At 38.0% G+C, this 24763-nt stretch overlaps 1 protein-coding gene across 1 annotated transcript; it reads left to right on the top strand.

Annotated features, from left to right (window-relative positions):
- The first annotated feature begins 1220 nt into the window (after window positions 1–1220).
- On the top strand, window positions 1221–24763 carry LOC120300550 (vomeronasal type-2 receptor 26-like). Its single transcript, XM_039326739.1, has 8 exons — window positions 1221–1779; window positions 8281–8479; window positions 18233–18397; window positions 18806–19097; window positions 19274–20134; window positions 21525–21620; window positions 22226–22352; window positions 23862–24763. Exons 1-8 carry the CDS (start codon window positions 1221–1223, stop codon window positions 24761–24763), a joined length of 3201 nt encoding a protein of 1066 aa, XP_039182673.1.

The raw sequence follows: 24763 nt of genomic DNA, 5'->3' as shown, positions 1-24763 counted from the left end.
CCGATCTCAAGAGTAATTGCAGATGTGGTGCTCCAACGTTTGGAACACATAGCGATGGCCCAGTACCAACCAAAATTTTGGGCCCGCTATGTGGACGATACGTTTGTAGTCATCAAGAAGCAACACAAGACTGACTTTATGGGCATTTTGAATTCAGTATACCCGGACATCCAGTTCACCATGGAAGAGGAAAATCAGGGCGCACTAGCATTTCTAGATGTATTGGTGCAACGCCAACTGGATGGATTTTTGACCACCAGAGTATACCGAAAAGCAACTTGCATGGATAGGATCCTCCATTTTGAGAGCAACCAACCAATAGCCCATAAAGTCAGTTGTGTTAAGACTGTATTCAAACGGTGGAGTCACATTGCAGCACTGTCAAAGCTAAGAGGGAGGAAAGAAACCACCTCTTCCAAGTGTGTAAGCACAATGGGTATCCGGCAAGATTCATCAACCGGTTTAGTATACCATCTGAACCCCGGAGTAACCTCACACCTAATGAGTTGACACCACAGACAATACGTATTATCCTCCCCTATATCTGCAATGTATCAGAGGCTACGGCGAGAATTTTGGCACCATATAATATACAGGTAGCACATAGACCCAGCCAAATGCTATGGGCAGCCATTATGCGCCCCAAGGACCCGCTCCCCAACATGGAGAGATCGGCAGCCATATATAAGATCGAATGTATGGACTGTCCGTGCAACTATGTTGGGGAGACTTCCAAACAAGTGAAGACCAGGGTCCACGAACACAGACTAGCTGTGAAAAGGGGCGAACAGCACTCCCAGATTTGGATTCATATGGCGGAATTGGGCCACCGCTTTAATTTTAATGAAGTAGTCGTCTTGGCAAGTGACAGTACTAAGGGAGGCCGACTGCTTAAGGAAGCATGGCTATCCAATGGCAGCTCTATCAACCGGCATATTGACCTCTGTCCGGCACACTTAGCACTTAGATCATGGAGTGCGACCAACCACCCATCTCGCTACCACTGGCCCGATAGTAAATCCAGTGAGAGAACCATAGGGGATGTGCCAACCCCCCAACCAACTCGATGCAATTCAGAAGAGGAGGGACAACGATTGAGAATTCCCACTACTCCCACAATGTTAACACGCTTGCAAAAAACTAAGAGAGCGATAGAAATTGAAGCCCAGAACCCCTGCATCACGAACATCGGAGATATCCCAATTGGCATGCAATGAGATATGATAGACAAAGATGGGGAGAGATCATTAGACCTGACACCTCACCGACACTCAGAAAGAAACAGGATGACTCATTTGAGGGGAAAGAAGCGATCCCCCCACTCCGCATCGTCAGCCGGCTCAAAAACATATGGAGTGCGGGGCAACACCGAGCATGACAGCAAGCTTGCGGACGCTCCAGAAAGTAAGGAGAAAAATGAGTCCAGACGGAGAGGTGCGCGAGAGGGCGGAGCTAATGAGATCAGCTCGCTGCGTCTTGTGCCAACAACACCCATGGACTCCAAAGACTCCTATCGTGCACGTGCAGGAGCGAGAGACGTCGGAATGAGGAGGAGAGTAGGGAAGGAGCGTTGTGATGCTCAGGAAGATCGCAACTCCACCCCCTCCCCGATCAAGACCTCGGATTGTGGTATATGCGATGGGAGCACAGAGGATAAAAAGGAAGAGAAGGATATGATGGCCAAAGATAATTATAACCATGAGATCACCCTCATAGAAAAACAATCCATTGAGCCACCCCAGCCAGTCTGGAACATTGTGCACGACCATTCTAATGACAGTTGGGCACGAGGGAGGGGCATTAAGGATGAAAAGAAAGATACTCATAGAGAAAGTGACTGGGTGAAGCATGATTGGAGAAAGGAAAAGGACAAATACAAACTACCACTTGAACCCGAAAGGGGGAATGGATTGAGAGATAGAGACAATCGAAGAGACAAGGGGTTTACATCACCTGCCTTAGAATCCAAAGAAAAGAAGGTAGATGAAGATACACACGCAGCTAGGAAGGACAGAAAGAAACAAACCACCGGAGCACAATTTAACCAATTGGGTCCAGTGACGAGATCGAAGAGCCGAGTGCAGACTCTGGCCTGCCTATAAAATGACTCTCTCACACCCTGGCAGTCCAGCTCTGATGATGCCGGCAGGTGACGGCGAAAGCTTGTTTTCTCCCGCGTAAAATTGGAAGTGTCTTGGCGACGTTTCGACGAAGTCCCATTCGTCATCTTCAGGCTGGTGTTTTCAGCTTCGTGCTTCTAGGAGCAATGTGTGATCGTAGCTGTTATATATGTTTTCTGAGGTTTTCGCGGGTGTTTGTATGTAGGTCTTCGGTTGTTCGGGTTTTCTCCCATGTAAAATTGGAAGTGTCTTGGTGATGTTTCGACGAAGTCCCAGTCGTCATCTTCAGGCTGGTGTTTTCGGCTTTGTACTTCTAGGAGCAATGTGTGATCGTAGCTGTTTCTTCCTTTTAACTGCCAGTGGGGGTATGAACTGTTTGGGTGGGAGCTTGGCTGTGTTCTGATTGGGTGGAGGTGTGTTCTGATTGGTTAGGGGCTTGGCTGTGCTCTGATTGGATGGGGGGGTTGGCTGTGCTCTGATTGGATGGGGGAGTGTTCTGTTTGGGTGGGGGGTTTGTTGTGCTCAGTTTAATCTGAGTTGCAGGGGGATTTGAGATGGTGAGCTGCATTGCTGTTGTTTGGCTTCACGTTCATGGTCGTGCCTCATCTTCATGGTGGGTGTCAGTTTGCTTCATATATGGATTGGAGGGTTTAAAGTGGCTAATGATGCAGCTGTGGTCTGGCTTCTGGTTTGTGGTCCATGAAGATGAGGCACAACCATGAACACAAAGCCAAACAACAGCAATGCAGCTCACCATCTCAAATCCCACTGCACTCTCATCACAGTGCCGAAAGGTTGAGCTGGGCGGTGCAAAGCTCATTAGCTTTTCACCTTGCTGCCTGCTGAAACTGGGCAGGCTGGGGGCTAGGCAGCATTGCACTTATCATATTCGCGCCCCAGCTCAGCTCTTGGCGTTGTGAGGAGAGTGCCCCGCTGCCTGCCAAAACCCCTCCCCTGGAGCCCATCAAGCTGGATATGTGAAGTAGGAAAGTATCATTTACTGGCCACTTGCAGGCGATGGTGCATTTCTTCATTCCTTACAAAGGGTAATACCTCCCCAGCATGCACCCAGGAGGCGGGGCTGATGCGGCAGGGGCTGGTTCCTCGCTGTTTTGAGATGGCCTTGTGGATCTAAGACTGAATGCATTTCAGCATAGATGGCCACCACAAAATTGTACATTGGCTCCAGGCCAAGAGAGAGGGGGCCGTTCCCTCACTTTTTCCAGGATGGCTTAGTGGGCCACATGAAACCACTTCGTGGGCCATATCCGGCCCCTGGTCCTTGTGTTTGACATTTCTGGTCTAGTGTGCTGAACACTTTCAGCTAATTAAATTATCTGGTTTTTCATGGATAAGGATTTATTTTTTAGAAACTGAATTGGACAAAAAAAATAAATCCATTACTACATGAAAAATTATAAATTCTTACAATGGAATTACAAGTGATGATCACAATCACAACAATGTTTCAATTAATTAATTAAACAAATCCTGGGATGATTTCAGCTTTATAACCAAAAGCATCATAGTAGAGATTCACAAACATTTGCACTGAAGAGAATTTATGCACACTGAAAAAAAGGATATTATTTCAGTTTTTTTAAAGATGAAAAATGAAAAACCACAAAAATATGATTGTACAATTTAAAAACTACATATAATACAATGACTGTGAAGTTGGAGAGGAAGGAAGGAATGAGCCGAGGTGGCGCAGCAGTTAGAGTGCATGGCTCAAAGTTGACTCAGCCTTCCATCCTTCTGGGGTAGGTAAAATGAGGACCCTACACCGCTTAGAGAGTGCTTGCACTTAAAGCGGTATATAAGTCTCATAAATAAATAAATAAGGAAGGAAGGAAGGAAGGAAGGAAGGAAGGAAGGAAGGAAGGAAGGAATTAAGAATTGATATGTTTTGATTAAACAATGGAACCCAAAAAATGTGACCAACTAAATAGGGACACTTTTGAAATACAATAACAAAAACAAGAATTTCAACAATTTATGGAAGTGAATATTTATTTCTTAGGAAGAGTGGACAAACTAATGAAATATCTCTTAATAAGAAGAAGAATCTGTTAGAGAATTTTAATTTCTCTATTGGTGAAAATAAATCAGAAGCTCTCACAGTTGACTGCATTTAGCTGATTCAAATAACTTCTTTATATTCATATCAAAATATTTACAATACCATACATTCTTCTTTACAGCAACATAGCACAATGAAGACTTCTTACAGAGAGATACAGAGACAGACCTGAGACTGAATATAAAAAATCCAGCTTCTAACTCAATACCCTTTTGCACACTCAATAGCACTCTTCTCACATTGGGTGACTGAGTTACCACATGACTATTCCTGCTCATGAATATTCCAACACTCCTCCCTTCATGACAGGAAGAGACATCAGACCTATTGACTTAATAGATTCTCCATAGTGAACACCACCCAATGGTTTAGTCATCATGTCTGCCAAATTATTCTCAGAAGAACAATGATGTAAACTAATTATTTTTTTCTTTTACAACTTCCCTGACATTATGATACTTAATGTCTACATGTTTACTTCTGTTCTTCACCCTGTCACCAGTTGCCTTTTTTATACAGGCAGCATTGTCTTCAAATACCTTTACAGATTCTTTTACATTAATATTTAAATCTTGCAACAACTTTACATACCATGTTACTTCAGAACACAATTCAGATAAAGCAATAAACTCTGTTTCCGCTGTTGAAATAGCAACAGTTGTTTGTTTTCTGGACTTCTCATCCAATCAGAGTCCTTCCAAACAATATTATAATCCCAGAATTTGATTTCCTTGTGTTTATGTCATTTGCATAGTCATTATCAACATAACACTTTAATTTCAATTCCTCAGTAATCTGTATTTGAAGACCCAAATTTATGGTTCCCTTTAAATATCTGAGAATCCTTTTTACACCCATCCAATGTATCTTTGTAGGTGCAGCAGTAAAACGACTCAAAATGCTTACTGCGCAAGCTATGTCTGGTCTGGACCACTGTGATAGATATAATAAACTTCCTATTGCTGAGTGACATATCTCTTGATCACAGGTTTCACCTTTGTCCGCACTTAAACTATTATAAAAATCATACTCATGGGTGTGGGAGCAGTATTGCTATCTTTCATATTATATTTTTCCAATAACTGCTCAATTTTTCTCTTTTGACTGAGAATATAACCACCTTTTTCATTTTTCTGTATCTCTACTCCGAGATAATTTTTTATTTCTCCCAAATTCTTTAATTCAAATTTCTTTCCTAATTTATCAGCAAATTCTTTTACTTGTGTTGCATCCTTTGCAATGAAGCAAAGATCATCCACAAATGATAACAGTAGACAATTCCCTCCTTGTAACTGTAACTGTCCAGTATATATACAATTATCAGCTTTGCAACTCTTAAATCCAAGGCCCTTTAAAGCAGTATCTAAACAGATATTCCAGTTTCTGGCTGACTGCTTCAGCCCATAAATAGCCTTGTTTAATTTATACACCATGTTAGGCTTTGCAATTTCATATCCTGGTGCTTGGATCATATAAATTTCTTCCTCTAACTCAGCATTGAGGAATGCAGTTGTGATATCAAAGTGCCAGATTTTATACTTATATGCCGCTGCCAATGCCAGTGCTAATCTTATACTCTCACTTTTCACAGTTGGTGCAAATACTTCATTGTAGTGCACATTCTTTAATTGTGAAAAATCTTGTGCCACTAACCTGGCCTTATACTGTACATCATTATTTGGCAATATCTTTTTCTTATATATCCACTTACAACCCACAGCTTTGGTTCCCTGTGGCAAAGTCACTGATTTAAATACTTCATGGTCTCCCATGGATTTCATCTCTTTATCCATGGCCTCCTTCCATCTTTCTTGTTCAGCCTTTGGTAATGCCAACACCTCTTTATAACTTCTTGGCTCATACCTCACATTGCAAACCTTTACCCTGCTGGCAGAATACCGTCAGACGGAATTCCTTTGTTACATCGCTCTGACCTACATGGTATTAACTGTTCCTGTGTCTCAAGTCTTTCTGGCTTCATGTCCTGTTCAGCCTCTATTTTCCCTGAACATTAACATCTTCAATAATCATTGTTCCATCATTAGATATGTTATTGTCGTTAAATAGATCACTGTCATTAAGTGAGACATACCCAGAATTTGCATTAATTCTGTCCCAATTTTGTTCTGCAAAATTAGCAGACCTTGAAAATACAATTCTTTTACTTCCATTGCTAAAGTGATATCCTTTTATCCCCAACTGACCCAACCATTGTTGGAATTTAGTTGACATAAATTCAGTACCTCTGTCAGTTTGAAACTGACACACTTGTTGTCTGTACTTTCTCTCTACAAAACGTACCCACTGTTTGAATTGTTGTAGCAACTCTATCTTTCCTCTAAGCAGGTAACAAAAACCATACCTGCTATAATCATCAACAATTACCAGTGCATACTTTGCTCCTCCCAAACTGGCTTGCATAGGTCCCACCAGATCTGCATGGACCAGCTCTAGAGCTCTTTTTGTTTGTCTTGTGCTATATTTACTAACTGGGAATGGCTTTAACTTCGATGCTTTGCATACTGCACAGTCCAAATATGTTTTGCATCCCTTCAAATTTAGCCCTTCTGCAAACTCTTGCATTTGCTGCAAAACCTTAAAGCTTGCATGGCCATGTCTTCTATGTAGAAGATGAACACATGAATCATGCTCTGCAACATTCTTAAATATATGGGAACATTGAACCTTTTGTCCCTGCAATACATATAGATTATCTTTCTTTATGCCTTCTGCACAAATATTCCCATTCCTTTTGATGAGACACTTCCCATTTACAAAAATGGTCTCAAAACCTTGTTTGTCTAAATTAGACACATTTAACAAATTATGTTCCATCTCAGGTACACAAAGTATATTGGTAAACTTTGATTCCAAATATGGAATTTTTACATTGCCTCTTCCGATGACTTTTGCTTTCTGGCCATTTGCCAAAGCCACAGCTTCTTGTGCTACTGGAACAAACCTGAAAAATAATTCAGAGTCATTAACAATTGTTTGACTTGCCCCACTATATATTAGCCACTTGTCTCTGTTGTTGCTATAGCAAATTTTTGCAACACCAAAAGGTTCCTTTTGCAAATCAGTCTTCTTTGCTTGCACAGATGTCTTTTGCTGCAAATTGTTCCTCTGCAAACAGTTCCTTTTCAGATGTGTGCTTGCACTGCAAATGTAGCAATTTTTCTCTTGCTGAGCCCTCTGCTTGCACAATCTTTCTTTTGTTGCAACTTGGTCCCATCTGCTGCTTGTTCCTTCTATAGAGACTTGCAGTTTGGACCCCCTCCTCAGGAATTCACCTCCTCGTGGCTGTTCCTAAAATGGTGCAAATCAAGATAAAATAGATTTTCATGGAGTTTGTGAAATTTCCTTGTGTATAATCAAAGCAATATTTGAATTAATACCAGAACACACAAAATATACATAGAGAGATGTTCAAATGCATGTTCATATTGTAGATTGTATCATTTGCACTAAGGACATAAACATCAAGGTGTGGATAAATGTGAAAATTAATAATTATAATTCTTATTAATCTGCCTTGCCATTTTTTTCCCTTTTAGATACTGTTGCTTGCTTTCAATGTCCTGATGATCAATATGCAAACCATAAGAAAGATGGATGTATCATGAAAACAATTAGCTTCTTATCTTATTAAGAATCTTTAGGACTCAGTTTAGTCACTGTTGCTACTTTATTTTTTCCTCACTACAATATGGGTGTTGGGAATATTTATTAAGCACAAAGACAGTCCTATCGTCAAAGCCAACAACCGGGATCTCACCTACACTCTCCTCATCTCCCTTCTCCTTTGCTTCTTCTGTTCTTTGCTCTTTATTGGACAACCAGGAAGAGTCACCTGTCTCCTCAGACAGTCTGCATTTGGTCTCACCTTCTCATTGTCCATCTCTTGTGTGTTGGCCAAAACCATCCTTGTCTCTCTTGCCTTCAAGGCCACCAAGCCAGGATCTCAGATAAGGACATGGGTGAGGAAAAGACTGGCTGTTTCTATTGTCCTTCTCTGCTCTCTACTCCAAGCAAGCATCTGTATTGTTTGGTTATCCACCTCTCCCCCATTCCCAGAATTAGACATGCACTCAACAACTGAAGAAATGGTTCTACAATGCAATGAAGGCTCAGTCTTTATGTTTTATTGTGTTCTGAGCTATATGGCTCTCCTTTCACTTGCCAGCTTCATTGTGGCTTTCCAGGCTCGTAAGCTGCCTGACAGCTTTAATGAAGCCAAATTCATCACCTTCAGCATGTTGGCTTTCTGCAGTGTGTGGGTCTCCTTTGTTCCAACCTACCTGAGCACCAAAGGCAAAGCCATGGTGGCTGTGGAGATCTTCTCCATTTTGTCCTCTAGTGCTGGGCTTCTAGGATGCATCTTTTTCCACAAATGTTACATTATTATATTTAGACCTCATTTAAACAACAGAGATCAACTGATAAGAAGACATATTTAAAAGCCTTTTTGATCATGTTTTTAAGTTGAGAGGAGAAATGTAAAAATCCAACCTTTTAAATATATTCTTATAGGTGTGAAGAGATTGTTTAGCATTTTGATTTACTTGTAGCTCTGAAACCTGAATTTATGAAAAACTCTGTCAAATTATGGTTTTTCCTCATAACTTTCAAAGAAGCGTCGCAGAACTTAATGGGGAATATGTATATGTTTTGAGCTAAATCAGAGAAAACCTGATTTCTATTAGCAATTTTTTTAAAAAAGGGAAAATTCAAATGTGTGAATTCCAGTTTCAGTGGGTCAATAAACACATTACTTTTATATCAAAGAAAGTGGATAAGAATACAATTTTTGCTCTAAGTTTGTTCTTTTTATTTATTATGTTATTAGTTATTATAAGAAAGCACACACTTTAATAAAATTAATATATTTATCATTATGAATAATTATTCCAAGGATTTTACCCCATCTAACTTGACAATTTTCTTTTTGAATCAGGACAAGATATGAAATTAAGTCATATATATGGCACTATTAAGAATTTTCTTTTAGTGCCACTTCCAGTGGATCAAGCAGTAACAATGGCAGCTTTTCACAAAGCTGCCCTTTCCTGGATTGTTTAAAAGCCAGCAGGACTTTGACAATCAGCTGTCCCATGGCTTGAATCTCCTCCCTGGGAGAAAGGGAAGAACAGAGCTGCTCAGGTAGAGGAAAGAGCTCCCCTGGATCCCTATAATTTTGGGGATCAGAGGGTAGAGCTCCCTCGGAGCCTGAGCCAACTACGCACTCCAGGAAGTCTTTGTCCTGAAGTGCTGGGATGAAGCAAGGCGCTGCTCCCACATCTGCTTTTTTCGGAGGCTTGTGAGTACTTAAATGCAGACGGAGCAGACCAGGAGAAAGTGGATTTAAGATTGATTGTGACTTTAAGTCCTGCCAGCATCTTCTCCCTCTTTTATTGTTTACTTTCCCTTTTGAAGAAAGGGAAAGTGAAAGGCAAAATGGCGACTGTCTTTCTTGTTTGATTTTGCAACAATGTTAAAAGTTGGATACAGTTCATGTTTTAAATATAGAGGCAAGAATTTTGTTCTCTTTTTTTCTTGTTCTCTTTTTCTTTTTATTACTATTTAAAGAACTGTGATATTATAGAGGCAAGAATTTTGCTCCTTTGAATTTAACAGAATGGCTTCAAAACATTTGGTCTCTGTCCCTAAAGCTTCTATCTCCTCCCCAATGATTCAACCTGCTTCTCAGTCTAAACCAAAATCACCCCCACCCTCCCCTCCTCCTGCAATTTCTCTTAAAGACTTACAAGGCTTTAAAAATGAATGCTTTGGATATTAAAGAGGAGGTAAAAGATCTTATAATTGTAGAGAGGGCTATTACAGAAGAACTATTGGAGAAAAAAAATAAGCAGGTCAGAGATGATATACTATTTGCGTTTCAAGGTCTTGCTCTGCATATTGAAAGGATTGATGATAAAATGGAGGAGATTACTGAAAATGCAACAAGACTGGAATTTAGAATAGAGGAAGTGGAGAGAATAGAGAAAGTGGAGAGAATTACACAGGATGAACAAACTATCTCACAATACAGAGAAATGGAGTTTGCATTGCGTATCAGGGGACTAAAAGAAAATTCGCAGGAAGATTTAAAGATGCTTATTGTTAAAGATATTGCTTTTAACCTTGGATGGAGACCAGAAGTAGTTGGAAATGAGATAGAAAAAATCTTCGGAGTTAACTCACGGGTTGCCAGACAGAGAAACCTACCAAGAGATGTGGTTATTTACTTTTCCAGAAAATCTATTCACAATGAAATTATACAGGCTTTTTATAAACAGAGGTTTCAAATTGCAGCTCAAACTTTCTGAGAAACAGCAAAATGGGATGAATTGTTTAATTACTGTGGAGGAAATTGGTTTAGCTATTAAGCAGTTAAAGGTGGGAAAGTCTCCAGGAACAGATGGATTGACATTGACGTATTATAATAATTTATCTGAAGAAATGCTGGAGCCATTAAAGGAGCTTTTAAATAGTATTTTGTTGGGAGCACAAGTTCCTCCTTCTTGGAAAAGAGCATTTATATCATTGATTCCGAAGGAGGATCAAGATTTTACAGAGCCTAAGAATTACAGGCCAATATCATTATTAAATGTAGATTATAAGATTTTTACTAAAATTTTGGCAAATAGATTAATTCAGGTTATGAAGGATTTGATTCACAGTGATCAATCAGGATTCATAACAGGGCGATATATGAAATATAATGTAAGACAAATTATTAATTTAATTGAGTATCTGGATAAGAACAATCAGATTCCTGTGGCTTTTATATTTTTGGATGCTGAAAAAGCTTTTGACCAATTAGATTGGAAATTTTTATTCTCACAGGTAGAGAAAATGAATTTTGGGAATAAGTTCTTACATGCATTTAAAGCTATATATCAGCAACAATATGCTCAAATTGTTGTTAATGGGGGACTGACTGAGACTATTAATATTGAAAAAGGGACAAGATAAGGATGTCCATTATCCCCATTGTTATTTGTTTTAACATTGGAGATTTTGTTGATCCAGATTCGAGAATCAATGGTAATCAAGGGTATAAAGATAAGAAAGAATGAATATAAATTACGGGCTTTTGCGGATGATTTGGTTTTAATTTTGGAACAACCGACTCGAGCGGTTGATTGTCTATTAGAACTTATAACACAGTATGGGAAAGTTTCTGGTTTTAAAGTCAATAATCATAAGACTAAGATATTACCTAAGAATATGTCAGTTAATGATAAGGAAAGTTTGGTTAATGCTACAGGTTTTCAGATGGTGAAAAAGGTTAAATACCTGGGAGTATATTTAACTGCTTCAAATGGAAAATTGTATAAGAATAATTATGAATTATCATGGGCAAAAGTACAAAAGGATTTAAATGATTGGAAAAAACTGCAATTGTCGCTGTTGTGGAGAATTTCAGCCATAAAAATGAATGTTCTACCAAAGTTTCTTTTCTTGTTTCAGAAGATACCTATTTTAAAAAAAGATGTAAATTTGGAGGAATGGCAGAAGGGTATCAATAAATTCATTTGGGCTGGGAAAAAAACAAGGGTTAAGTTTAAGATTTTGCAAGATGCCTGAGAAAGAGGGGGACTTAAAGCACCTAATTTGAAATTATATTATGATGCAGCCACCTTAACTTGGATAAGTGATTGGCTTAATTTAACAAACAAGGATATTCTTGTTCTTGAAGAGTGGGATTTAATGTATGGTTGGCATGCATATTTAATTTTTAATAAGAAAGTGGACCGGGCTTTCAAATCACACATTTTGAGAAGTGCCTTACTTCAAGTTTAGAAAAAGTATTACCATAGGTTAAATTATAAAATACCTATCTGGGGGATTCCTAGACATGCAATCGAGGGAATTTCTAAGGGGATGAACTTTGACAAAACTTCATATAAAGAATTATTAATTTGGTCAGGTTTAGACTGGCATTTAAAATCCCTAGATGTATTAAGACATGAAGGTATTCTACAGTCATGGTTTCAATATTTACAAATAGTGGACAGGTGGACTGTAGATAAGAAAGAGGGAATAACATTAGAAGATGAAAATTTGGTTATTCAGATTAAAGATCAGAGTCAGGCCCATATAAAAAGAATTTATAATGCTTTAATAAAATTAGACTCGGAAATAGAATTGGTCAAAGATTGTATGATTAAATGGGCTCAGAATATCCAGGAACCGATCCCATTGGACTTATGGGAGATAATTTGGATTAGAAATGTTAAATTTACACAAGCTCAAAATTTGAGAGAAAATTTTTATAAAATGTTTTACAGATGGCATCTAGATCCTAAAAAATTATCTTGTATGTATTGAAATTTACAACCCAAATGTTGGAGATGTGGTAATATGGATGCGACATATTTTCACGTTTGGTGGAATTGTAAAAAGGTAAAGGCTTTTTGGATTATGATTTGGTGGAACATTCAAAAGATTTTTAAAAGGAAAATAAAGTTTACTCCTCAATTATTCTTATTGGGTATTTTTGTGGATTTAAATGACAAAGAAACTATTTTAATGTTGAATTTATTAACTGCAGCAAGGTTACTGGTAGGCTCATATTGGAAGAAAGACTCGTTGCCTACTTTAGAAGAATGGATATTTAAAGTTTCTAATTTTGCAGAAATGGCAAAAAATTCTGCTTATTTGAAGGATCATAGACAAGAAAGATATATTATTGTATGGAGAAGATGAATAGATTATATTCACAAAAAGTATGGGACTACAAAGTTTCATTTATTTTATGAGTAAATTTTATAGCAAATGTTGTAGAGATTTGTTTATGATGATTTAATTTAAGGGGAGTTAAAGGTTAAGTATGATATTTTTTCTTTTCTTTTCTTTCCTTTTCTTTTTTTCTTTTTTCTTTTCTTTTTTTTATTGTTAACTTTTTCATTAATTACCCTGTACTCTGCTATGGGAAGTGAGGGGGGGAGGGTTGAGGGTGGGTGAGTGGGTGGGTGGGTGAGTGGGTGGGTAAGGATTATATAGATATGGTAGTTTGTGAGAGACATGCTGCTTGGGCATTTCCCCTATGCTGCATTCATGTGTTTGAGAGGGATGAGAGGGGAGGAAGGTGCAGGGAGGAAGTAGGATGGTAAGAAGAGAAGAGGAGGAGAAGAGAGTAGGAGGGGAGGAGAGAAAGAGGAGGGAAGTAGGGAAGGTACCAGAGAGGGTGGACGCGGCCTGGGGGGGTTGGACAGGCTGTACCAATGGTTATGAATTTATTTTATCTTGTGAACTGTATTTTGTATGAATAAATGGAAAAAAATTATTAAAAAAAGAATTTTTTTTTAGTTTTTTTTCCGCTTCCTTTTTACAGGGGTATATGCTCTCCATCTCTTCCTTTTCTTAGTAGTTTTCAGTAGTCTCTTTTAATATCTGATTGAATCACAATTCACCAAATCCAATAGTCAAGTGCTTCATATGGAAACTGTGGAAGTATTATATGGATTTATTATAGATAACCCCTTTATGGATTACTGCCTTGTCGTGGTGAAGGGGCTTGCATAACTCAATGAAGCTATAAGCTATGCCGTGCAGGGCCACCCAAGACGGACAGGTCACAGCAGAGAGTTCTGATAAAATGTGATCCACTGGAGAAGGAAATGGCAAACCACTCCAGTATCTTTGCCATGAAAACCCCATGGACAGTACTAAAAGGCAAAAAGATATGACGCTGGAAGATGAGCCCCTCAGGTTGGAAAGTGTCCAATATGCTACTGGGGAAGAGCAGAGGGCTAGTATTAATAGTGCCAGAAAGAATGAAGCGACTGGGCCAAAGCCGAAAGGATGCTCAGCTGTGGATATATCTGGTGGTGAAAGGAAAGTATGATGCTGTAAAGATTTTTTTCTCCATAGGAACCTGGAAAGTGAGATCCATGAATCAAGGCAAGCTAGACGTAGTCAAAAAAGAGATGACAAGACTGAACATTGACATCTTAGGAATCAGTGAACTAAAATGGACAGGAATGGGTGAATTTAACTCAGATGACCATCAGGTATACTACTGTGGGCAAGAATCCCTCAGAAGAAATGGAGTAGCCTTCATAGTCAATAAAAGAATAGGAAAAGCAATACTGGGATACAATCCCCAAAATGACAGAATGATCTCAATTCGAATCCAAGGCAAACCATTCAATATCACAGTAGTCCAAATCTATGCCCCAACCACTGGTGCTGAAGAGGATGAAATTGACCGGTTCTATGAAGCCCTACAGCACCTTATAGAATTAACACCCAAAAATGATGTCCTTATCATCATGGGGATTGGAATGCTAAGGTAGGAAGCCAAAAGATAACTGGAATAACAGGCAAGTTTGGCCTTGGAGTACAAAATGAAGCAGGGCACAGGCTGATAGAATTTTGTCAAGAGAATACGATGGTCATAACAAACACTCTTTTCCAACAACCCAAGAGACGGCTCTACACATGGACATCACCAGACGGTCAACATAGAAATCAGATTGACTATGTGCTCTGCAGCCAAAGATGGAGAAGCTCCATACAGTCGGTAAAAACAAGACCAAGAGCAGACTGTGGCTCAGATCATGAGCGTCTCGTTGCAAAATTTAGGCTTAAATTGAAAAAAGTAGGGAAAAGCACTAGGCCACTCAGGTATGAACTAAATCATATTCCTGATGAATATACAGTAGAGGTGACAAATAGATTTAAGGAATTAGATCTGATAGACAGAGTGCCTGAAGAACTATGGATGGAAGTTCGCAACATTGTACAAGAGGTAGCAACTAAAACCATCCCAAAGAAAAAAAAATGCAAGAAAGCAAAATGGCTGTCTGAGGAAGCTTTGCAAATAGCTGAGGAAAGAAGGGAAGCGAAAGGCAAAGGAGAAAGAGAAAGATACACCCAATTGAATGCAGAATTCCAGAGAGTAGCTAGAAGAGATAAGAATGCCTTCTTAAATGAACAGTGCAAAGAAATAGAAGAAAACAACAGAATAGGGAGGACCAGAGATCTCTTCAAGAAAATTGGAGATATGAAGGGAACGTTTCATGCAAAGATGGGCATGATAAAGGACCAAAATGGCAGGACCTAACAGAGGCAGAAGAGATTAAGAAGAGATGGCAAAACTACACAGAAGAACTATACAAGAATGAGCTTAATGTCCCAGATAACCACAATGAGATGGTCACTGACCTCGAACCAGACATCCTAGAATGTGAAGTGAAATGGGCCTTAGAAAATCTGAGCAACAACAAAGCTAGTGGAGGTGACAGTATTCCAGCTGAGCTATTCAAAATCTTAAAAGACGATGCAGTAAAAGTGCTACACTCAATTTGCCAGCAAATTTGGAAAACTCAACAGTGGCCACAGGATTGGAAAAGGTCAGTTTACATTCCAATTCCAAAGAAAGGCAATGCCAAAGAATGTTCAAACTATCGCACCATTGCACTCATTTCACATGCTAGTAAAGTTATGCTTAAAATCCTACAAGCTAGACTCCAGCAGTATGTGGATCGAGAACTACCAGAGGTACAGGCAGGATTTCAAATAGGCAGAGGAACTAGAGATCAAATTGCCAACATACGCTGGATCATGGAGAAAGCTAGGGAGTTCCAGAAAAACATCTACTTCTGCTTCATTGACTATGCAAAAGCCTTTGATTGTATAGATCACAACAAATTGTGGCAAGATCTTAAAGAGATGGGAGTACCAGACCATCTCATTTGTCTCTTGAGAAACCTATATGTGGGTCAAGAAGCAACAGTGAGAACTGGACACGGAACCACTAATTGGTTCAAAATTGGAAAAGGAGAACGGCAAGGCTGTATACTGTCGCCCTGCCTATTTAACTTATATGCAGAGCACATCATGAGAAAGGTAGGGCTAGATGAATCGAAAGTTGGAATTAAGATTGCCGTGAGAAATATCAATAACCTAAGATATGCAGATGATACCACTCTAATGGCAGAAAGTGAAGAGGAACTAAAGAGCCTCTTGATGTGGGTGAAGAAGGAGAGTGCAAAAGTTGACTTGAAACTCAACATTAAGAAAACCAAAATCATGGCATCCAGCCCTCTCAATTCCTGGCAAATAGATGGGGAAGAAATGGAGGTAGTGACAGATTTTATTTTTCTGGGCTCCAAGATCACCTCAGATGGGGACTAGAGCCAAGAAATTAAAAGACGCTTGCTCCTGGGGAAGAAAGCTATGGCAAATCTAGACAGCATACTAAAAAGCAGAGACATTACCCTGCCAACAAAAGTGCGTTTAGTCCAGGCCATGGTTTTCCCAGTTGCAATGTATGGCTATGAAAGTTGGACCATAAGAGCGCCAAAGAATTGAGGCCTTTGAACTATGGTGCTGGAGAAGACTCCTACGAGTCCCTTGGACTGCAAGGCGTTCAAACCGGTCAGTCCTAGAAGAGATCAACCCCGACTGCTCTTTAGAAGGCCAGATCCTGAAGTTGAAACTCAAATACTTTGGCCAACTAATGAGAAGGAAGGACTCACTGGAGAAGGGCCTAATGCTGGGAAAGATTGAGGGCAATAGAAGAAGGGGACGACAGAGAATGAGATGGCTGGTATGGAGTCACTGAAGCAGTAGGTGTGAACTTAAATGGACTCCAGAAGATGGTAGAGGACAGGAAGACCTGGAGGAACGTTGTCCATGGGGTTGCGATGGGTCGGACACGACTTCGCAATTAACAACAACAACAAATTATAGATAAAATTTGCATAACATGAATCTCCTTTATTAAAAAAGAGAAGATCGGATTCCTTTTTATCTCTGAGATGGAATCATTATCACCCTGTGAGAATATTCTGTAGAATTCAGAACATCCATTCAGTTGTCCTGACTTCACGCTGAATGAAGGGATTACAGGATCATAAAAAGAAAAAAAAATCACATACATAGGTTTTAGCCTCCAGCCCCCTAATCAACTTGGTTGGTCTTCTCTGTACTCTTTCTAGAGTGATCTCTGGCATGGGTGGGAATGTGGGGCTCTACATCCATTCTTGTCCTACTTGACCTATTGGTGGCTTTCAGTACCATTGATCATGATGTCCTTCTGCATCAGCTAAGAGGATTGGGGGTGGAAGGCATATTATGTTATGCTGGTTTTCCTCCTTTCTTCAGGGTCAATTAAGATTGGTAGACAAAGAGGAGTAGAGGTCTTCTCCATATGGAGGAACTTTCAGCAGCTCTCCAATGGATATATGATGGGATTCCTAAAAACATGTACCAAATATCTACTCTACTCAGAACAATTTCCATGCTCTGATTACAGATCCCTTCTAGATAGATTTCAATCAGGTTCTGCAGATTAACCTAATCAATCTTTTGTGCTATTCGTATGAAAATGTAACTAGGCCAACAGATTACAAATGGAGCAATGTTCTATCCCCAGAATATCCTTGGAAGTGATGTTAATAATCCTTCATTTTGTTTAAAGGTGAAAAATAACCAAAGTTTTATTATTCAAAGTGTAGCTTTGAGATGAATTTAAGTTTACATCTGAACTTTTCCAATTATTACAAAGATAAAGAGAAAATAAATTAGGAAATACTAAATTCAGCTTCACACATGCACACACACACAAACACACATTGTCAAAAATGGGAGACAAAATGTTGAAGACATAATTGTCTCCCCATTGAAATTATTTCAATGACAATAATTTTCTCCCATCATCAAAACTGTAAACAATTTAAGAAGTCATTATAGAAAAGAAAAAAAATATTGAAAATGAATGCCCTATAGAGACTGGAGAATAGAAAAGAAGAACACAAAAGTCCTATGATTTCAACCGCCATAAATTAATTTGTGTTGCTGGAACTCTACATTGTCATTCAGATCTTTTTCAGTATTATCACTAATTGTAAGAAGAATCAGGGTGAAAAGTTAGTCTTCAGCCTTGCCCTTAATAGGAATTTTGAGGTGGTGAATGCAATTTTACATGGAAATCTGCTCCTGGTGGAACATCTATACTTAGAGAGAGGTTGTTGTCCAGAATGTTCTTTTTTCTCTTACTTCCACTCTTCAGAGTGAAGTCCCTGCCCTGTCATCAAGGTGAACCAATACCTGTTCCAAATGAATGGTACCAGCAAGGGGACTTTGTCATTGGTGGGATGGTATCTATGGCTAACTACCAATTTAATGAAGTTTCATTTCAGCAGCATCCCTCTCTTGAGTATTTTGGCCATCCAGAGTAAGGAATTCTTAACTTTTATCCTTGTGGTATCTCTATATTGCTTCATCTATTAATGAGAATATTTTCTAATAAAAGATACTTTATAAGAATTTTATAAAGGCATTCCTTGTTTTTAATGCAACAATGTTTATATTGGAAAAACTTTAAATTAGGATACCAATTTCTTATCATACACCTTTCTGTTATCTACAGTTAGAGGAATTGCAATGAACGATGGGAAAGGTAGATTATTTTCTTAGATACAATCTGGAACAATGGAAATAGTTTAGTGTAGTTGAATTGTAAATAGAGTTCAATTGGTCATTCCCTAATTGTGCATTTGTATAAGCTAAAGCACTTCTCTGGGATGCCAGGAAAATAATAAGGAAATATTTAATGATACGTGTAAATTCATTTTGTTTTCAGCGTGCTAACAAAGTTTTACCAACATATCCTTTCCTTGGTCTTTGCTGTGAAAAAGATCAATGAGAATCCAGAAATCTTGTCCAATGTCACTCTTGGTTTCTATATTCATGATAGCTACTACAATGCAATAATGACCTATCGGACCACCCTGGACCTGCTCTTCAGATCAGAGAGATTTGTCCCCAACTATAAATGTGACACCAGGAGAAATCTCATTTCTATCATAGGAGGGCTCAGCTTTGGAACTTCCTCCTATATCGCAGATCTGGTAAAGTTTTACAAGATTCCACAGGTAGGACCTTTGGGAAGAGAGGCCTGAAAATTCCTCTCTATTTTCTTTTTTCCATACTGGGCTTATTAAAACATCCTTATTCTTTGGCCATATTACTCAACAATCTGACCAAATTTGTTGGAAAATATGAAGAAAAAGATACTGATGATGATTTCCATAATATGTTTTTCTTTTAGCTCACATATGGGTCATTTACCCCACAAGATGTTCATAGCACTGAGATTCCATTCTACTACTCCATGGTTCCAAATGAGTCCTCACAGTACATTGGGATTATCCGACTGCTTCAACATTTTGGGTGGAGATGGGTTGGGCTCCTTGCTATTGATAACAGTCAAGGAGACCATTTTCTGCAAAGCATGGAGTCCCTCTTTTCCCAGCATGGAATCTGCTCTGCTTCTACAGAAAGAATCCCATTTTTAACCTACTGGGACAAGATTTTTGAAATGTTAGATAAATGGAAAAATATTTATAAACACATAAGTGATGAGAAGACCACAATTTTTGTCATGTGTGGAGAATCTTTGACAATTGCATGGTTAACGGAGATAATTTTTTGGCTTAGCCCTGGACATGAGCAAAGTTCTTTGGGAAAGGTATGGATCATGACTGCCCAGATGGATTATTTATTAACAGGAATGAATAAAAAATGGGATCGTCAGTTCTTCGATGGTGCTATTTGCTTTAAGATTCAAGCAGAAGAAATTCCAGGATTCAAGGAATTCTTGAAGTTCATAAAACCTCCTTGGATTCAAGGAGATGGATTTTTTCCACTTTTCTGGGAACAAGTATTTGATTGTTCATTACCATCCCCTTCTTTGACCAAACTGGTCAATCCCTTTTGTACTGGACAGGAGAGGCTAGAGGACATTCCTGGGGCTCTTTTTGAGGTAGAGATGTCTGGGCACAGCTACAGTATCTATAATGCAGCCTCTGTATTGGCTCAAGCTTTACATGCTCTCTTCTTACTTCGATCTAATTACAGGCATTTTTTGAGGCACAAATTATCAGAATATGAAGATTCAAAACCGTGGCAGGTGATTTGTGTGCTACAAGTATTTTGTATTAGATAATAGCAAAGTACAAAGTTAGGGTGTATGATTCCACCAAGGGGCAGCTACTAAAATGGATTTAAACATTTGTCTATTGATGATATTTATTTCCATACCTTTTTTTCCATCCCTTTGATTGTGGGAAATGGTGCATGAAGAGGGGAGCTGATGTGATGGACTATAGTGAAATGGCAGTTTTCTTGGAAGGAGGGAGCACATTTCAGGAATGGTTTGTGGGAGAGAAGAGTCACTACAGCCTCAAACTCTTAGGTGACAGAGGAAGAGAGTTAGAATAGCCACAACCTAGAATCTCTCAGGGTATATCTCCCAAGGTATTTAGTATGGGAAGATTTTACCTACAGTGTGTAAGCAAATAAAAAAACCTGGCTTAGTTTTTCTACATCAATAGAATAGAATAGAATAGAATAGAATAGAATAGAATAGAATAGAATAGAATAGAATAGAATAGAATAGAATAGAATCTCAAAGGGACCTTGGAGGTCTTCTGGTCTAGCCCCCTGCTCAAGCAGGAGAACCTATACCATTTCAGATTAGTGAACGTCCCGTCTCTTTTTAAAAATCTCCGGTCAGGGAGCGGCCACAATTTTTGGTGGCAAGCTTTTCTACTGGTTAATTGTCCTCATTCTTAGGAAGTGCATCCTTAATTCCAGGTTGCTTCTTTCTTTGATCAGTTTCCAACCTTGTTTCTTGTCCTGCCCTCTTGTGCTTGGAGAATAATTTTACCCACTCTTGTTTGTGGCAGCCTCTTACATACTGGAGTACTGCTATCATGGCACCCCTGTTTCTTCTTTTTTTTAGACTAGCCAAACCATAGTACTGCAACTGTTTTTCATGTTTTAGTCTCCAGGCCTTTGATCATTTTAGTTGTACTTCTCTGGCCTTTTACCAAAATCATAACATATTTTTTGTAGCATGGTGACCAAAATTGGTTGCAGTATTCCAGGTGTGGTCCTACTAGGGTTTTATAAAGCAGTACTAATAAAAGATAAGAAAGGCGAGAAGTACACTTTACATTTCATTAGATTATTTTCAAACTGATATATCAGATTCTACTTGTTATTTCCCTGTGCAGAGGATAAGAAACAAATTCTCAAGAGGCTGGAGAAATGGACTTTGCATATTTTCAGAGTTTCTCACTCAAAAGTATAGTACTACTTTGATTAAAATTGCTCATACATTTCTATTTTTTTATTTTACTGTTTTATTATTCCCAATCATATAGCTCCACCAATTTCTGAAAGGCATGAAATTCAACAATTCTCTTGGAGAAATTTTGACTTTTTATGATCAAATGAAGATGGAAGGTGGATTTGATTTGATAAACATTGTTGTCTTTCCCAATTCCACTTTCCAGAGACACAAGATTGGAAAAGTGGATCCTGATGCTTTAAAAGGAAAGGGATTAGTCATTAATGAGGATATGATTGTTTGGCATAGATCATTTAACCAGGTATGGTTTCAACAATATTTTGTCTGATCATTCAAATATGGATTCATTAAATTGGCATATTTACTTTTATCCTTTTTGGCAACCCATGAAGATAACCAGATTAAGAAATAACTTTTTTTTCCCTCTTTAATTATTAAAGGCTAAATATATCTGGTATTCCACACTATATTTATTTGACTTTTCTCATATATTGAAATGTAAATGAGAAATAAAAAAAAAACCATCCTTTTATGGGACTATATTTCTCTAGTTGAATGAAGCTTTATCAAATCCGTGTTCAAATCAGTGACTAATTGACTCAATGTTTCTGGTCAATTTGATGATTTGAATTAATAAAACTTTAATTAAATTGATATGAGAATTTCAACAAAACAAAAATTGGAAATCCAGATCAGTTGTGTTCACAAAATGAAATTGGAGGACAAATTGAAATGTACTGAATTATGTTTGAAATAAATCATCAAATCTAATCAATTTCTTATTTTACAACATTGAGATAGGACTTTTCTTTTAATGTAACTGCATACTTCATTTTCAGAGTAACAACAGAATTTTCTTCAAAACAATAAATGCTCATCTTCCAATATTTTAATACTGATAAATAGGTGCTTCCCATTTCTCTATGCAATGAACGTTGTCTCCCTGGTTATCAAAAGAGGAAGAATGAAGGAAAGAAATTCTGTTGTTATGATTGTGTTGAATGTCCAGAGGGGAAAATCTCTAAAGAGAGGGGTAAGTTAACAAATCATTCAATTTTGTTGTTATACTGGCCAGTGTGTTGAACACTTTCTGATAATTAAATTGTCTGGTTTTTCAAGAATAAAGTTTTTTTTAAAGAAACTTAATGGGGTAATGAAATCAAATCCATTAATATATAAAAAATTATAAGTTCTTACAGTGGAATTACAAGGGTTGATAATAATCACAACAATGTTTCAATTAATTAATTAAACAAATCCTGGAATGATTTACAACCAAGCAAGCATTCAGAGCATTTTCACTGAAGAGAATCTATACACACCAAAAAAAGTAATTATTTCAGCTTTTTTTAAAGATGAGAAATAAGAAACCACAAAAACATGACTGTGCAATTTAAAATTTACATATAAAACAATGACTGTGAATGTGGAGAGGAAAGAAGGAAGGAAGGAAGGAAGGAAGGAAGGAAGGAAGGAAGGAAGGAAGGAAGGAAGGAAGGAAGGAAGGAAGGGATTCAGAATTGATATCTTTTGATTTTACTATAGAATCTAAAAATCTCAAATCTGCACCAACTAAATAGGATCACTCTTGAAATATAATAATGAAAACAAGAATTTCTCAAATTTAAGGAAATGAGTATTTACTTCTTAGGAAGAGTGGACAAACAAATGAAAAATATCTCTTAACAATAATGAGAATCTTATAGATGTAATGAGGAATATCATTAAAACAGTCCCTACTTTAAATCCTAATAACTTTTTACTTTCCAACCAGTCATTCTATCTATCTATCTATCTATCTATCTATCTATCTATCTATCTATCTATCTATCTATCTATCTATCTGTCTCTCCGTCCATCCATCCATCCATTTGTGCACAGTTTTGCTTCTTTGTGAAATACTTATTCATATTTTCTCTACAGAGTATATCTCTCTTGGATATATAATATCTAAGTATTGTATATGTAATGCAGACTGATTCCAATATTCCCTTTAGGAGGTAAACACAAGAAATGAAATTTTAAAAGAAACATAGAAAAACAAACAACAAAAATAGTGATATTAAATAAAAAAGGGATATATACTTCAAATACGTAATTACTAACCTTTTTACAATTTCCTCCTTGAAACATTATCTTTCATCTTTCACTTTGAATTTGGTGAAACTATTATACTTATGTGCCATATTTTGAAATGTGATCTATATGGTTCAATATTCAATAAATCAATATGGTTTCAAATATGAAAATGATCACTTCAGGTATTCATGAATCTTTATTGGAGCACTTCTATATCATAAGAAAGCAAATCAAGATAAAATGGATTTTCATAGAGTTTGTGAAATTTCCTTGTGTATAATCAAAGCAATATTTGACGTAATTTCAGAACACACAAAATATATATAGAAAGATGTTCAAATGCATGTTCATATTGTAGATTCTATCATTTGTACCAAGGACATAAAGATCAGGGAGTGGATAAATATGAAAATTAAAAAGTAGCATTCTTCTGAATCTGCCTTGCCATTTTTTTTCCTTTTAGATACTGTTGCTTGCTTCCAATGTCCTGATGATCAATATGCAAACCATAGGAAAGATGGATGCATCATGAAAACAATTAGCTTCTTGTCTTATGAAGAACCTTTAGGACTCAGTTTAGCTACTGTTGCTACTTTATTTTTCCTCAGTACAATATGGGTGTTGGGAATATTTATTAAGCACAAAGACAGTCCTATTGTGAAAGCCAACAACCGGGATCTCACCTACATTCTCCTCATTTCCCTTCTCCTTTGCTTCTTCTGCTCTTTGCTCTTTATTGGACAACCTGGGAGAGTCACCTGTCTCCTCAGACAGTCTGCATTTGGTCTCACCTTCTCATTGTCCATCTCTTGTGTGTTGGCCAAAACCATCCTTGTTTCTCTTGCCTTCAAGGCCACCAAGCCAGGATCTCAGATAAGGACATGGGTGGGGAAAAGACTGGCTGTTTCTATTGTCCTTCTCTGCTCTCTACTCCAAGCAAGCATCTGTATTGTTTGGTTATCCACCTCTCCCCCATTCCCAGAATTAGACATGCACTCAACAACTGAAGAAATGGTTCTACAATGCAATGAAGGCTCAGTCTTTATGTTTTATTGTGTTCTGAGCTATATGGCTCTCCTTTCACTTGCCAGCTTCATTGTGGCATTCCAGGCTCGTAAACTGCCTGACAGCTTTAATGAAGCAAAGTTCATCACCTTCAGCATGTTCGCTTTCTGCAGTGTGTGGGTCTCCTTTGTTCCAACCTACCTGAGCACCAAAGGAAAAGCTATGGTGGCTGTGGAGATCTTCTCCATTTTGTCCTCTAGTGCTGGGCTTCTCGGATGCATCTTTTCCCCCAAATGTTACATAATTGTATTTAGACCTGATTTAAATCGCAGGGAACAACTGATAAGAAGACATGTTTAA

The sequence above is a fragment of the Crotalus tigris genome, unplaced genomic scaffold, assembly GCF_016545835.1.
Source record: "Crotalus tigris isolate CLP2741 ecotype Arizona unplaced genomic scaffold, ASM1654583v1 scf7180000017614.5298720, whole genome shotgun sequence".
In the NCBI taxonomy this organism is placed as follows: Eukaryota; Metazoa; Chordata; class Lepidosauria; order Squamata; family Viperidae; genus Crotalus; species Crotalus tigris.
The sequence above is the reverse complement of the archived record's forward strand: the minus strand, read 5'-3'. Positions and strand labels throughout refer to the sequence as shown.

What these genes read in the sequence shown, in the direction of transcription:
- LOC120300550 (XM_039326739.1), top strand. Translation starts at nt 1,221, where the DNA reads ATGATAGACAAAGATGGGGAGAGATCATTAGACCTGACACCTCACCGA. An exon ending in ATGTTGGCTTTCTGCAGTGT is followed by an intron (nt 8,480 to 18,232) that starts GTGGGTCTCCTT and finishes TCCACTCTTCAG; the next exon opens with AGTGAAGTCCCTGCCCTGTC. An exon ending in AGTTTTACAAGATTCCACAG is followed by an intron (nt 19,098 to 19,273) that starts GTAGGACCTTTG and finishes TTTTTCTTTTAG; the next exon opens with CTCACATATGGGTCATTTAC.